The sequence below is a fragment of the Castanea sativa genome, chromosome 2 (genome assembly GCF_040712315.1).
Source record: "Castanea sativa cultivar Marrone di Chiusa Pesio chromosome 2, ASM4071231v1".
Lineage (NCBI taxonomy): Eukaryota > Viridiplantae > Streptophyta > Magnoliopsida > Fagales > Fagaceae > Castanea > Castanea sativa.
The window spans coordinates 46,071,624-46,088,552 of record NC_134014.1 but is presented as its reverse complement, the minus strand read 5'-3'; the positions used below and the strand labels follow the sequence as shown (position 1 = coordinate 46,088,552).

General features: G+C 35.5%; 2 protein-coding genes and 1 pseudogene across 3 annotated transcripts; all 3 read right to left on the bottom strand.

Annotated features, from left to right (window-relative positions):
• Positions 1-144: 144 nt before the first annotated feature.
• On the bottom strand, positions 145-2,386 carry LOC142625649 (cytochrome P450 CYP82D47-like). The gene is made up of 2 exons (XM_075799319.1): positions 1,342-2,386; positions 145-946 (listed from the first exon to the last, which is right to left on the bottom strand). Exons 1-2 carry the CDS (start codon positions 2,293-2,295, stop codon positions 320-322), a joined length of 1,581 nt encoding a protein of 526 aa, XP_075655434.1. The 5' UTR covers positions 2,296-2,386; the 3' UTR covers positions 145-319.
• A 3,299-nt stretch (positions 2,387-5,685) lies between these two features.
• Positions 5,686-9,429, bottom strand: LOC142625417 (cytochrome P450 CYP82D47-like; annotated as a pseudogene).
• Positions 9,430-10,240: 811 nt separating this feature from the next.
• LOC142623922 (putative membrane protein At3g27390) lies at positions 10,241-16,745 on the bottom strand. Of its 2 annotated transcripts, XM_075797410.1 has the most exons (12): positions 16,410-16,745; positions 15,999-16,122; positions 15,798-15,906; positions 15,475-15,676; positions 15,246-15,376; positions 14,306-14,594; positions 14,065-14,171; positions 13,758-13,896; positions 12,947-13,139; positions 12,331-12,574; positions 11,953-12,091; positions 10,241-10,808 (listed from the first exon to the last, which is right to left on the bottom strand). In XM_075797410.1, exons 2-11 carry the CDS (start codon positions 16,090-16,092, stop codon positions 11,953-11,955), a joined length of 1,647 nt encoding a protein of 548 aa, XP_075653525.1. In that variant the 5' UTR covers positions 16,093-16,122; positions 16,410-16,745; the 3' UTR covers positions 10,241-10,808. The 2 variants fall into 2 exon arrangements, with proteins under 2 accessions (XP_075653525.1, XP_075653524.1); XM_075797409.1 differs by lacking the exon at positions 10,241-10,808 and having other exon boundaries at positions 11,661-12,091; positions 16,410-16,744.
• Between the last annotated feature and the right edge of the window lie 184 nt (positions 16,746-16,929).

The window sequence follows — 16,929 nt, the reverse complement described above, 5'->3', positions numbered from 1 at the left end:
TTGTTCTTGCCTCTCTTCTTTTATTTTTTACACAAATTAAAAAGAAAAAGAAAAAGGTAAGCTCACAAACACCAAGCTGCTCAGACAAGCTGCAAGCTCTAACTCATTACATATTCCTCCATCTCTTAAAGAGGAATATTTCACTTTCTTGCCAGAAATTTGGTGCATATTTATATATTCCATGAAGATCTCTACATCGTGGCTAAGGATGAAACGTTCAACTGTGGCAAAAACAAGGGATTTAGTAGACATGAAAAATTATTGGTGAAACACACATTCACATGTAGGAACGACTGAATTCAGCTCAAGAAAGCTTGTTTTACTGATACAGTTCAGAATTAAGACGTGGAATAATGAGAACTTCAAGTGGGGTAGCCTTCAAGTTTGTCAAGCCATTGCTCTCAGTCATATCCACATCTTCATTTGATGGCTTAGCAATTTCAAAACTATGTAACAAGCTAGCAAGAGTCAAATGCACCACTTGAAGAGCTAGTGAGACCCCAGGGCAAGATCGCCTTCCTGAGCCAAAAGGAATGAGTTCAAAATTCTGACCTCTCACATCTATATCCTTATGGCTAGTCAAAAACCTCTCGGGCTGGAACTTGTGAGGGTCTGGCCACACATGCTCGTCTCTCTGAATTTTCCAGGCATTCACCATTAATCGTGTATTGACTGGAATGTGATAACCAGCTGAGAGTGTGCAATCTTGCATTGCAGCATGAAGACTTATGATTGGACTAGGAGGGTATAGGCGCAGTGTTTCCTTGGCAATGGCCTGGAGATAAACTAAATTTTTTATGTCAGATTCATCAAGGTGTCTATTCTTGCTAACGTGGATGTCCAGCTCATCAAAGGCCTTTTGTAGCACATGGCTATTGTTGAGTAGTAAAGACAAGGTCCATGTGAGATTGATCATGGTGGTGTCACTTCCCGCTAAAATTAGATTCTGCCAAAAGAAGAGATCATCAGTACACAAAAGAGCCCCCCTCTGTTGATTTTTTGTCAGTAAGTCACACAATATGCATACATGAATGGACAATTTATTTTGGGCGGTGTTTGTTTTACACACAGTGTGTAACACTGTTTTTGTAACTTGAAAAGGTGACTTTAAATCACGATTTCAGTTATAAATCAGTGTGTAAAACATAGTGTGTAAAGCAAGTTTTTGCTATGGGGCTTTGGAAATGATAATTTTGATGATACAAGAGATAGTGTTTTGAACACTTGAGTAGTTGCAGACTCGCAGTACCAGAGAGCTAGTTTTTATTTTAGGAATCACATTAAAAGACATGACTGAGAAGGTACTAACAAGGTTTTGTTAAAGTCAGATTAAGAACTTACCAGGCAAGTAGCCTTGTTGATTGTGTCAGCGTCAAAACCTGAAATCTTGGCATCTTTCAGGGTGTTCAGCATCACATCCATAAAATCCTGCTCTTCTTTTCTCTTCTCATCTAACAACCTCTTCTGTTTATGCTCCTCTAGCCACCCTCCAATTAGAGAATCCAATTCTTTTGCAGTTTTCTTCATCCTTGACTCATATCCATTCATATCCAACCACCCAAGATATGGTATTGCATCTGACAATACAAACACCCCAAAGAGAGAAAAAAATTCCCTCATCACTTTTTGACAGCGATGTGCCTCATCTTCATCACAATCAGCATTAGCTCCAAAGTATCTCTTCCCTCCCACCATTCTTAATGCAATATTAAGTGTCAACTCCCCAAACCATTGCTTCATATCCACAAGAACTCCACTTTCTGCACTACCTTTGCTAACCCATAGTTTGTACAATTCTTTGATCACAGTTTTAACCTCTGAAGCTAGTATATGCTTAAGCATATCGAGCCGATGATTTGACAAAAGCTCAATAGTTGCTATCTTGCGCATCTCACGCCAGTATGATCCATAAGGAGCAAAGCCAAACATAGCATAGTCATAGCCCAACAACTTCGAGGCAGCAATACTTGGCCTGGTTGAGAAAACCTTGTCATGGACAGTGAAACACTCTCTGGCCATTTCCCAGCTATTCAAGACCAAAACTCTATGTGAACCTAGCCTTATAGTAAAAACTGGTCCATACTTATCAGCCATGGCACCCAATGTTCTGTGGGTCAGTTGACGGCCACCTAGGAGGTGCATATGGCCAATAATTGGCCAAGAGCCACCCGCTTCAGGTGCAGTGCAGGTCTTTTTCTTATTAGTAGTTGGTCTCTTTAACTGATAAAAAAATATACAGACTAACATGGCAAAGAAGCTAGAGAAGAGAGTTAATAGGAATTGGGCAGTGTCCATTAGAGCTCACAGAGGTAATAGCAAGAATGGACTTTGGAGTGATTAAGCAAAAGTAGACATACTCTGTTTATAGTTCTTCTCAAGGCTGTCTTTTTCCTTGGAAGATAACAGCTGACATCTGAGACCAGCCTCTTAAACAAATTCAAATAAGACAGACCGTCCATATATATATTGCACAAACCAATGAGAGCTCAACTTCTACAACATTTTTACAACAAATTATAGGTGGTTAGTTGTTATCAGTTCAAATTTGAACATAACACTATGATTACTTTTTTGCCTTAATAATAACAATTATTAATAATTTGTCACTTAATATTTGTTGTAAAAATATTATAAATATTTGTTGTAAAAATATTATAAATATTTATTGTAAAAATATTATGAACATATCATTTCTCATCTACTAAATATTTTTAAAGTGATCTCTAAAACTTAAGCGTGCTTGAGAAGCCTATTGCTTGACTACACCCATATTTGTAATTGGCTTAGGTTCAACGTGTCATAATCAGCATTATAGAAATTGTAGAGGCTTTTCCAAGGGTGTTTTTAGCTTCTAAAAGGTAGAAATTATATGGGCGAAAAAAAGGCATTTGCCCATTTCGTGCAAAAAAACCAGTGCATTGTCCTATTTTTCAAACTAATTAGGAAAATGCCTCTCTTTTGAAACTCGATTTTCTTAAAATCGAGTTAAAAAAAAATTTTGGTGTCCTATAGTGGCGTTTTAAGAAGCTTATAGTGACGTTTTAAGGTCCTATAGTAGCGTTTTGGAACTCGAGCTCCATGAACTCGAGTTCCATGCAAGTTTTTTTATTTTTTATTTATTGTTTTTACCTATAACTCGAGTTCATGGAACTTGAATTCCAAAACGCCACTATAGGCTCCTTAAAGTGTCACTATAGGCTCTTTAAAACGCCACTATAGGACTTAACTCGATTTTTTCAAAATTGAGTTTTAAAAGAGGGGTATTTTCCTAATTAGTTTGGGAAAGGGGTAAAATGCTAGATTTTTTGTGCAAAAGGGGCAAAGGCCAATTTTCTCCAATTATATGTATCTAGTTTGGTAACGAAATTAATTTAATTATGAGCAATTTCTATTATACACAGCTTGTTACACACAAAGTTGTTTGCAAATATTTTTTAAATTGAAATCGTGACTTTAAAAGAATTTGTTGTAAAAATGTTGTGGATATTTGTTGAAATAATGCAAAAAAAATAAAATAAAATAATAATAATAATAATAATTTATGGATATGGAGTTATGGATGCTTTAGCCAAACGAATGGAACAATTGTATAGTTGGTCACACAAAATCCAAAGCATGTAAATTAACCGATTGCTCAAGAAATTCAAACCTTTTAATTGGCTTTAGAGCATTAATAAATTGTGATGTTACTTGGAAGCCCTGGAATTGGACTCTAGGGGTTTGTTGGGGCTTTTTGGCTTCTAAAAGTAGGAATTTATGCATCTTGAATGGATTGAAGTGGACTAAATTGACCAAAGTGGACTGAAATGGACAGAATGTATCGAGGTGGACCAAATGAGACCAAATTGGATCCAATTGGACTGGAGTGGACAGAATAGGAGCAAATTGGACCAAAATGGACTTTTGAGAAGCAATTCAATGGTTAAGCAGCCTGTGCTTTCCATATTTTTAAAAATTTGCATCCCGTATAAAGCTCTCACACTCATTTATTATAATTCTAAAGAAGATGGTGTTCAATTACATATATAATTGTGATTATGTGTGAGACTTTTCACATAAGGAGATTGAGTGGTAGGAACCAGCAAGTCCATTCTCGTCGTTGGCTCTTAAGTGTTATATGCAAGAAGAAAGAGTGAGTCTGAGACTAATGAGTGATGACAGAAACGAAGTAGAGAAGGGGAATTTTGCTTCTTGGCTGAATGGCACTAGGCTTGGCAGGGTGGCCATAAATCACACATACTACTATCCGTTTTGATTCTCACATTAACTGTTCACGCACTGTTGAGACGACTGACCGTTTTTATTGGGGAAGACCCATTTCATAACAGGTCAGTCATTGGGCAGTAAAATGGGTCATGAGTTTGCCTACATGTTAAAATAGGTTTTAATTTTATTTTTCAATATTAAAAATGTTAGGGCACACTTAAAATAAGGACTAATTCCACTCATTTTTTAATCTTTAAAAGCCACCTAGTCATTATCTGTGCGTTGCATTGGATAGTTAAATTATATATATATATATTGCTTGAAAGGATACTCAACCTCATGCAATTCATTTAAAAGTAATTACGTTAAAATAAATGAGTAATTGCCCTAAAAAATTTCGTTTGTATATTCATATTTTTCATGTTTAGAAAAATTTTCACTTAAATTTAACTGAACTAATGTGGACTGAAATCCTATGTTAATATAACTCAACAAGAATGTAATAATAATAAATATTATGCTTAAGATTTTAGATATTACAAATTTGAGATCTACATACACACACACTAAATTTGGATTTAATATAAGTGCTCTCAACTCAAACCTATTTTTTCCCATTACATAAGTGCACAAAAATGGACTAAGTGCAAGGAATGGACTGAGGTGGACTGAATAGGACCAAACAGGACTGCAGTTGATTGAATAAGACGGAATTAGACCAAAGTGGACTAAACAAGACTGATTGGACTGAAGTGGACAAAATGGACCAATAGGACCAAAGTGGATTGAATAGGACCGATAAAGACCAAAGTAATCAGGATTAGCCTAATAGGACGGAATAAGACCAAGTGGACAGGATGGGCCAAATAAGACCGAAGTTGACTGAATAGAACCAAAGTGGATTAAATAGGACCGGATAAGACTAAAGTGGACAGGATGGACCAAGAAGACCGTATAGGACCGAATAAGACCAAAGTGTATAGGATGGACCGATGTTGACTGAATAGAACCAAAATGGATTGAATAGGACCAAATAAGACCAAAGTGGACAAAATGGACCAAATTACCTCATGTTTCTTTTGTTTCTTAACGCAGTATATGTCTTTGTGGCCACCAGAAGGTTGGGGGGGGTGACTTTCAGTAACTTAAGTGCTGAATTCATCCAAACCATGATTGATTAGACCATTTGCTACTTTATTTACTTAAATGATTCTTCTTGTTGCTAGCTATCTAAATAACATCACCACCTTGTTGGCCAGTTCCAGTGCAATTTCAGCGGTTATGGTCACAATTACAAAGTTGTAAAGTAAATCAAAATTCATTAGCAACAATTTTTGACAATATCATCACATTCAGAATTTATGAAATGACGGTGCATCAAAACACACAAATAACAGCATACATATATCAACTCTAGTCTCCCTGAAATGCAACTCCTTCAACACATCATGGCAAGAACCAAACCAGTTTACATTTTTACTCAACGTAGTGCTCCACCATTTGTTGCTTATAGTACTCTAATTAACTGCCCATATAGTTCAGAATTAAGACGTGGAGTAAGAATAACTTCCAGGGGGGTTGCTTTCAGAGTTGCCAAGCTAGGACTCTCAGCCATATCCACTTCATCATTTGATGGCTTAGCAACTTCAAAACCATGTAACAAGCTAGCCAGCGTCAAATGCACCAGTTGAAGAGCAAGTGAAATTCCAGGACATGATCGCCTTCCTGAGCCAAAAGGAATGAGCTCAAAGTTCTGACCCCTTACATCTATGTCCTTATGGCCAGTTAAAAATCTTTCGGGCTGGAACTTGTGAGGGTCAGACCATGTGCACTTATCCCGATGAATTTTCCAGGCATTCACCATTAAACGCATACCAGCGGGAATATGATATCCAGTTGAGAAGGTGCAGTCTTCCATTGCAGCATGGAGGCTAATAATTGGGGCAGGCGGGTATAAGCGCAATGTTTCCTTGACAATGGCTTGGAGGTAGATGAGGTTTTTTACATCAGATTCATCCACGTCTTTCCTTGCCAACATGAAAGTTTAGCTCTTCTTAGGCCTTTCTCAACACATGTTGATTGTTGAGTAATAAAGCTAAGGTCCATGTTAGATGTATCATGGTAGCATCACTTCATACTAAGCGTGTTTGGACTGCGTTGGGGATGAAATTTTTTTGCATTTTGCTGAAAAAATGGTGGGTCCCACGGTACTGTTCATGCATTTTTTAGTATTATTCATAGGCCTCACTTCAATTTTTGATGCTATTCATAGAGCTCACTGTACTATTTCAATTAACTTTTACCTTTATTTACAATACTTTCAGCAATAATTTTTCAGTTTCAGCAAAATAAGCAATATCTAAACACACCCTAAGATTAGATTCTGACAAAATAGGTCTCATTTGTATTCCAATCCTCTAAATCCCTGTTTTAGTTTGTTCAAGCAGTAGCTGCCACTTATATACAATACAAAGTTTTCTATAGCACCCAGAAAAAAAAAAAAGGGTTTGAATGAAATAGATGGGTGATGGTTCCAAATCAATGAAGCCTGGACTGTCAAGCACTAAAAATTTTCTTTTTCACAAGAGATACAAAATTACACCAAGGTCAAGAAGTGACATATTTAAAATAAGTTTGATTCAATAAACCCATGATGTAAATCTAATACTTAAACATTTTAATATAGTTGGATGAAATTTTTAGTCTGATCTAAGTGGTCCTTTGAACTCCTCAAAGGCCAAAAGTCTTTCTAAATCTTTTCCTAGTCAAGTTCTATGAAATGGTGGAATCAGTGTAAACATTTTTCAATGATGCTATTTGTCTAAGTTTACTTCACAAATCTCATCCATCCTTAATTCTAAATATGAAAGTATAGATACCGCACTGGTTTTATACAGGAAGGGTAGAGGTCAGTTTACAGTAATCATGAAAACTAAATAGTATCTTTAGTAGTTTAGTAGCGAAAATATTTACCAGGCAAGTAGCCTTGTTAATCGTATCTGCATCAAAACCAGCAATCCCAGCATCTTCTATGATTGTCAGCATCACATCCATGAAATCCTGCTCTCCCTTTTCCTCCTCACCCAGCAATCTTTTCTGTTTATGCTCCTCCAGCAACCTTCCCATCATAGCATCCAATTTCTTTGCAGTTTTTTTCATTGCTTTTTCATATCCATTAACATCCAACCACCCAAGATATGGTACTGTATCAGACAACACAAATACCCCAAACAGATAAGAAAAATCCCTCATCACCTTCTCAAAGCTCTGTACCTCACCATCCTCACAATCAGCACCAGCTCCATAGAATCGTTTTCCTGCTACAATCCTCAAAGTAACATTAAGCATCAAATCTCCAAACCATTGTTTCAAGTCCACCAAAACTCCAGTTTCAGCACAACCTTTACTAACCCATAAGTTCAATGATTCTCTAAATGCAGTCTTAACCTCCAAAGTACGTACGTGCTTGAGCATATCAAGCCGATGGTTTGATAGAAGCTCAATTGTAACTATCTTGCGCATCTCACGCCAGTATGGCCCACAAGGACCAAAACCAAACATAGCATTGTTGTATCCTAGTAGTCTTGAAGCAAGTGTGCTTGGTCTGGTGGAGAAAACTTTGTCATGGACAGTTAAACACTCTTTGGCAATTTCCCAACAACTCAAAACTAGAACTCTATGTGAATTAAGCTTTATAGTAAAAATTGGTCCATACTTGTCAGCCCCACCAAGTGTTTTGTGGGTTAGTTGTCGGCCACCTAAGAGGTGCAGATGGCCAATAATAGGCCAAGCTCCTCCTGCTTGAGGGATGCTACAGGTCTTTATCTTAGAGGTAGTTGGTCTCTTTATGTGATAAAGAAAGACATAAGATTAGCAGGGCAAGGAGGCAAAAGATTAGTGTCGAGAAAAATTGGAGGATGGTCCATCCAATCTGACACAGGTAGTGTCACAAGAGGTTTGTGTGATTAAGTAGTCTCAATTGGTGTAGAATCTTGGGAGTCTGGGAAAACAAAGATATATATATATATATATATATATATATATATATAATGTGAGGAAAAGGAAGATGATATAGAAGTTTAGGACTGCTTCATGGCATGTTACATTAAATGTTTCTTATTAGTATTACCTGCTATGGTTTCCATTGTACTGAAGTTCCAATCCTACTAATGTGAGTGTTTGGAAAGGTAATAGCTAATTAGAGATTTCACCTTTGAGTGACCAAGTTTTGGATGTATTTATAAGCTTGTAGATGCCTCTTATATCTTGCAAGTGTCAATTCATGATTTTACTACAACCTTTGAATAGTCACTTCCATATTAATATTGAACATTACAGTGCCCTTTTTTTCTTGTAATTTTATGGTATAAGGTTGCATTTTATTAAATTCAATGTAACCCTTAATTTCAAGTTCCAGCTACTACGTGTGTATGTGGGGGGTTTTATACGCTGTTCTAAGTGGGTGCTTCAATTAAGTACAAACTACTGGATCTATAAGTTTGACAATTTTTTAAAGTTATGGATACCAGAAAGTATGAGTTCAAGCTGCATTCCTATATGGAGACAAGACCTTTATAGAATTTCTCTAGACATGCTTGCTAGAAGACTTCAGCCTATCACCTCTCCTTTTTTGTAACTATGTCAAATTCAGCTTACCACAGAAAAAGCACTATCACAACTGGGCCTTAAAACTGTTGAATTTGGAATTCGGCCTGAGTTAGGTTTACTAATTCACCCTAACACCTGTTTTATTTCTCTTAAATACTCATTAATATCTAAATTTCTAATTCACTCAAACACCTTTTTTATTGCTCTTAAATACTCATATCTAAATTACAAATATGACTTCACAAGTGATGGAATTAACAAAAATAGACAAAAATAGACATTGCACACTGCCTAGTTTACTTCAAATAGTATGAAAAACTCCTTTAGTTAAGATGTTTGCTAATTTGTTCCCTATCTTCACAAATAGAGCACATATAATATAACTAAATTAGATGAAGATACCAGTAGAAACAGTATAAAAAATCCCAGTATAACCAGTGCATAACAGTATTTGATCTGGTACCTCTGATGGTGTATCTGTACCTGCTCAGTAGCCAGTATGAAAAATACCAGCTGTACCTGTTGGTATGGTACAATATTGACCACTTTGCAAATAACACCACCATCCAGTTTCTCCTTGATAAAGTGTCTGTCAAACTCAACAGACCTTAACATGTTTAATCCTATCATGTTGTATGGAATTACGAGCAATATCAATAGTTGATTTGTTGTCATAATAAGATTGCAGAGGTCCTACTAGAATAATGGTGATTAAATCCATCATTTCCAAGCAACTTAAGCATTTGATTTAAGTTATAATTTATTATGGTATCAGAGCAGGTGATCTTAAGTAAGAACCTTAATTATTAAGGAGTGCTTGGGCCCAAACATAAATAAACATGCTAGAATAATTAAATTATTAAATTTTTCATTTCCTAACAACTTGTGCTTTTCAAAAAGGGGGAATATTATCAGGTTCCACAATATTAAAACCCAATTTTTTCAACAGCATCATCGTCCAAAGAAGCTCACAATTACCATGAGCTATTGCTCAAAATTCGGCCTCTGCATTGGATTTGACTACAATTACTTGCTTCTTACTCCTCTATGTGACTAAATTACCTCCAACAAGAGGTACATCTTCTATCATCAATGCAACAAGTTCAATTTGCATTCAAAGAGGATTCCGGTGATAAGTGAGCATGACAAAGGAAAAGTAATCCTTTACTAGGGTTTGATTTCAGATACCAAAGATATGGTAGACAGAATCTATGTGGAATTCCCATGATGCATGCATGAATTGACCAAAAACATTGATATAATTAATAGAAAATATTTGAAAGTGCGTGACAAATAAATCAATCTTCCAACTAGGCGTTGGAATCTCCCTTTAGCAGCCAATGCACCCCTTGGACCTTCATCCAGTCTATTATGATTCTGTTCTATTGGGTATCACATTCCTTGCAACCAAGAATTCTTGTTTCTTCTTAGAGATCAAGAACATATTTCCACTGATTTATAAATATACCTAGCTTGGACCTTGTTACTTCGATACCTAGAAAATACTTCAAATCTCCAAGGTTTTTTTTGTTTCAAATTCAGTAGCTATATTATTCTATTAAATTTTTTTTTCACCATAAACAATATGAGTAGTAGCCTTAACCTGAAGTGAGTGCTTAATAAATAAGGTGTGATTACTCTAAGCCTGTCTGTATCGGTAATCCTACATGGCCTAACTAAACCATGCAAACCACGCTCTAGAAGATTGTTTCAATCAGTACAATGCTTTCTCTAATATGCATCCCATGAGTAGATGAACTCTTAAAACCTAGAGGAACATCCATATAAACCTCATCTTCTAAATCACCATGGAGAAAGACATCTTTTAAGCCAAGCTAATTCAAAGTCCAGTACAAATTAGCTGCTCCAACAACTGAGAGGGTCAGGAATGTGATTGCCGATGATGGGCGACCACTTTATTTGTCTTCTTGGCTTTGAGAGGCATCGGTGTCAAAAAATTTTACTCTAGAAGTGGTTGCCGGAGCTGGAGTGAGCTAGAAACCAGTCAACAAAGCACTGGAGGTCAGGTAGTGACAACAACAAAGGTATGCTCTAATACCATGTTGAATATGAAACTTAAGTACAATACATTATGTGCAGTATATTAGGTTCTTTAATTAAATTCAAACACTTAGTTATATTGACCAATAACATACAAATAGTGTACCTAGTATTTGAATTCAATTGAGAAACCCATCTCAAAAAAAAAATTGAGAAACCTAATGTACTATACCTAATATTTACCCTTTCTAATTCACCCTAACACCTACTTATTGCTTTTTTTTTTTTTTGCTCAAGCCTATTTTTATTGCTAATAAATATTTATTAATATTTAAATTACAAATATGCCCTAACGAGTGGCGAAATTAACAAAATAAGACATTTAGACTAAACTATCTCCCTTCAACAAAATCATGTTTTTAAAACACAATTTCATAATTGTAACTTAAATCACATTTTAAAAACAAGATTTCAAAAGGAAGTGTGTACAAAGTATGCACTAGTGAGGGTGTAATAAAATTTTCTGTTTTTCAAAATAGACAAGGAATTAAGGATAAAATCTTTGGCATTTTGAACTTTATGCAAGACCTAACAAGAGCAATGCTGATGGCTTGTTGAGAAACCTCAGCCCAAATAGGATCCGTGGTAGTAGAATCTGGTTAGGAGTGTGCTTTGACCTCCATGGAGGGAGGAAATGTGTATAAATATTAGCAACCAATTGTCATAGTTGTAAGCCGAAAGAAATGTATAGATCTTAAACAATATCATTGTATCGAAACATAGATGAAATAAAGATCATTTTCCATTCAAATAAATAAAATAAAAAGAAAATCTGACATGGAGTTACTGAGATTGTTCCATGCAAAACAGAATAAAAATTAACTATTTTCAACATCTATAAAAAGAAAAAAATCCAATACAATAGAATTTTATTATCAAAGGAGTAGTAACACACTACTTAATTCAAAAAAATTCAATGCAATAAAAAAATTATGAGCTTCCCAAAGACATAATACTAAAGACTAGCTATTCCATGGCAGCCTATGATGATTAGAATATCATATCAAGACTGTCAGCAATGCAAGGAGACAAAGTCCATTCATGTCATGTCTAACATGTGAAAGATAGAGAGAGCACCTATGGAGCTGCTCCAGTCTCATATTCACTCTCAATGCCAATAGAGTTCTTTCCTTCATGCTCAATAGCTTTCACAACTTCTAAGAACCGACGCCTTGATGTTGGCAGCCTTGACAATGTCAAACAAAACCCTTGTAACCTGATTGTAATATTTTAATCGGGTTAGAAACAATTACAAAGCATGCATGGGAAGGAAAACCAAATGCACCTAACTTGTGCACTAAAATATTAGATCTACGCATCTGTGACAAACAGCAATCAAGAAGTAGTTTTGCATAATGATAATTAATGCATAATGCACTGTTATAAATCTGTCAACGACTTCAGCTATGAAGAACTTAAGCACTTACAAGAACATGATTGACACTTATATCATACCTTCTACTTATACCCTCCAGCTGAGCTCTTTTGATTTCATCATGAGGGGGAATGCCTCCATTCTGCCATGATTCAATTCTCACCGCACCACCACCATACAGACAGTGTTTGTAAAAATACAACTCCTCAGTTTCTTGTAAATTTAGACTCCTGATTTGGTCTTTTATGATACACATTGGCTCATAGAGCCAGTCGAATGCCCTTCCTTCTGGTCTATTAACACTCGTTATCTCTATATTGACACCTGGAATATCAAGAAACTGTAAGATATATGTCCCTTCATGATATAAATACCTTATATTGTAAGACATTCACAGACAATTGGCAAAATTATTGGCATTTTCTTGGTGACCTAATGTGTAATGTTGCATGATAATCGGGAAGAAAAGAGGGGAAAAAAAAAAAATATATATATATATATATATATAAAGAGAGATAAACAATGATACAAAGAATGAGTATTTAGTGGAGGCAATTTTAGGTGATCACCAAACTTTAATTTCCCTTTTCACAAACTGGAGAAAACAAATTAAACCAAAAATGCCGATTATCAAAATAGTGCACAATGCCAAAGGCAACCATACATGGTAAGAAGCATTAGTAAGAAAACTCTTACGCATGAGAAAACCAATGGAGCCACTCTTGATAGAACGGAGAAAGCAGTCAAGAAATGCATATGCAGGAATTCCAATGTTAACTATCTTGTTCTTTGAGTGTCTCCATGCATCAAGATCCTGAAGTCCAATGGCACCATCTCTAAGAAGCTCCTTCCCAATATCCTCACATGCTTGAAAGAAACTATCCCATATCTAGCACAAATTTAATGGAAAAGTTAGAAACCAAAAAAAATTTAGAACAAAATCTAGTAAAATTGACAAAGTTGCTAATAGTCTGGATTTTGTTCCCATTGGCACAGATCTTTTTTTTTTTTTTTAATTTTAATAATCTGTCAATGATGTGAGCTCCAAAAGTTTAATGTGAATAGTAAAATTCAGGGGAAAAAACAAATAAAGGCACGTTTTTTCATGCAAAATTTTTTGGCTGATAGACCAAGGAGAGCACCTTAAGATAAAAAGAAGATGGGGTGTAATTAGAAAAATTTAGGATTGGAAAGTTAAAGAATGAAAAATAAAGTAGGAAAAAGGAAGTAGCAAGAAAGGATACTCTTAAAAATAAAAAAGAAAAGCAGTAAGAAAGGCAGTTATGTGAGAACTTATAATATTTTATCATATAACAGTCAGTCACATAAGCTGAATGTATTATACAACTGTTTTCTCAAGAAGCATAGTTGACAAATATTCAATCATCAAAATTAGGCAGAAAAGTGGAGAGTAATTTAAAATGAATTCAAAGACACATCTTTCCCTAAAAGGAATACTGCTCCTGTGCCTGAAACATGAATGACATTCATTATATTTATGCCTTACCACTGCAGCCTTCAGTGTATTCTTTATGCTAGGAGTCCTTATCAATGGTTCATTGGTACGAATAGCTTCAACTTGTTCATGCAGTCCCTTCACAGGAAGCAGTGAAGAACTTGAACTAATCTGCTCACGATATCTAGGTCTGGCTGCCCAAATGGAAAGAGGCTATCATGCAGTTCTCAAGGACTATACGATACATTACACAAGCACATTCACACATGGATGTATTCCAGCTAAAACTGTGTGTGTGTGAGTGTGTGTGTGTGTGTGTGTTTAACTATTTAATTTTGTACTACAAAAGTTGGCATACCTGGGGAAGCAGGACCCTTCTTGCAGGTAGAGCAAATCGTTGGTGTACTCATCAAATATAGACAAAGAAGCAATTACATAGAGCAGTCCTCTCTTCGTCGAATTTTCCTAAAATTTACAAACAGAAAATAAGCTCACAGAAAAATAAATAGAATATCACACAAACGTGCATGTGCACACACACATTGAAATGAAGCATGAGCAAAAAGTCATCTGCAAGTATCTGATAATCAAATTCACACCTGATATGCAACAACTGCCGCATAACAACCGAAGCCCAAACTGGATAACGTACCAAGCAAAGTTGCCAGAAGAACCACAATTGGCCACAACAAGATCCAAATCCCAGCAAAAGGAACACAAACAGTTTCTAAGAATGGGCCCTCTCTCCCAACAAGATCTTGTATTAGCCGGTGCCAACCTTTGAATAGCAATATAGGTGTTTTGTATAGAACTATTAAAGTGATTAAGGGGACATCAACCAAAATCCCAAGAATTGCAGCCAAAATGCAACCAGGAATCTGAGTAACCCTAACAGAGAGAGAGTGAGAGAGATTAAATTCACATAATGAGAGTTCCAGTTCAAATAGTTCACTTAACTTCATAAGTAAAGCTTGTGATAATTTGTTTATCATACATGACAAAATCATTTAATTTATTCAAATAGAATATAGGACAAATATAATCGACACTTCACATTCTGTAGGAAATTCTAGATGTAAAACACATGAAAATCTTAATAAGCAGAAACCAGAGAAGCTGATACAAGGTGTAACAACTATAAAATCATAATTTTTATATTGGTTTCTATATGTAGAACAAACCCAAATTTTTGATCAGATGGCAATGCAATCAAGTTACTGAAGTTGCACCAGACATGTATCAGTTTACTTTGCAGAGAAAAAGTTTACAATTTATCTTTACCATAAACCGTTATCAGATCTCTTTCACATATTGAAGTCTTAAGTAACACAAAAAAAAATCCCGAAAAGAATGATATACAGGCTTACTGATATTATAATTGATGTTAGCAATTAAGATCATTCATATCAAAGATTATGAATCATATGTCAATTACAATTAGATTTGGAAAAATAAAAAAGATTTGAAATCCATTACAATTTAATATTATCAAAATAAATTTCAACACAAAGAAACCAAGTTTGCAAAGACTAATAATACTTAAGCTCAATGGGCTCCTCCCCCTTTGATTCAAGCAGCCCGTCCATAACAGAGAAGTATGAGTGGAAGGAAAAATCAGCAAAATCGCCCACAATGGTGCACGCACCCCAAACGTTGCTCCAAGTTCCATCCTGTATAGGTAATATCAAAAGTGATAGATTTTCTCAATCATGCACCATCAAATTCAGCTATTATAGGTATATTAGGGTATAACTGAAAGAAACATTACCGTGAAGCACCTAAATAACTTCATATGAAGTGGAACACCTTCAATGCTGATAGCCCTAAATGTCTCCAGGACAGGCCAAACATAGCCATATCCTATACCCATAATCGCACTTCCAACAACTCCAACCACTGTCCATAGTGCTATTGGTATTGGTACAATCAAAATCAGAAGGCATTTCATAAATGGGCCAAACTTCTTTGTTCTGCTCCAATCATTTTTTTTTTGGGGGGGGGGGGGGGGGGGGGGGAGATAATTAAAGTTAGAAACACATACAATCAATGGTATACTATTCTAGTAAAAAAGAACTAGAAAAAACAGAGGACCTCATGATACAATAGATACTCCAAACAAGATGAAGGGGCCATAACCCAATGACAACGCCAATATCTCCAAAAGCAATAACCAGAAATACAAAGGGACTGAAGATGGCACCTGCAGATATTGTTTTGATTGAATAACACACAAATTTACAATATTTAAGATAAAATGACGAGAGAAAGAGAGAGAGAAGTACTAAGTAGTACCTTTGATGATTCCAAGAACAAAAAGAAACACAAAAACAGGAAGGAAGAAGATGAAGTAACAGAGGCAGCTCAAGAATCCCTTTGGAACTTCCATTACCTATTCTAGTCGCAACTGCTTAGTTCACTGCAATAAAATCATATATTACTTCCAGACTCCAATTTTTCACAAATCTAATCTCAACTGCATAAATCATTGATAAAGCAATCGCTTGTAGCCCCTCCCCCATGGTTGTTAAGAAAATAGAGAACAAGTAAAAGAATACAACATTTTGGCCAAAAAGAAGCACAAATGGACTACAGCTTTTCAACTTTCTTTACCTCCTGATCCCTATAGCTAATCAATTTTTGTGGACAAAGACAGAAATCCCAGAGAGGGAAAATCATGAAATTGGTGAAATGTGTAGAACATACCTCTACCCTCTCAGTAAATGAAAGTCCTCAGAATCACAAAACCGGAGTAAGGAAAGACGTGACAGACGTGCTGATCAGTAATTCAGTCAATAAATAAAGGTTGGTTCTCTTGAAAATGACTTTCATTTGCTATGAGCTTCCACAAAGCTTAGAGAAGATCTGTTCAAATGATATGAACCACAATGCACATGCTCATTATCAAACCGCGTACAATTTCTTTGAAACAGCACAGAAAAAAGAAAAAAAAAATTACAAATATATTTTTTATTAGTAAAGAAACAATGAACATGTGATTTCCTATCTTCAGTGTCAAGTTCCAAGTTTGTAGTAGAAAGTAAAAAAAAAAAAATCTCAAATTTATGTGTTGGCTTTAAAATTTGGATCTCAAAAAGCCTACCGTACACATAAAAAAACCTCAAGTTAAAGTTTCTTTAATACACTCCTGTCTTTAAGCATCCACGTGGACATATAATCAGAGAATATCTATCTTGGACTAGGTGCTTGAATTAGTGAGAATATA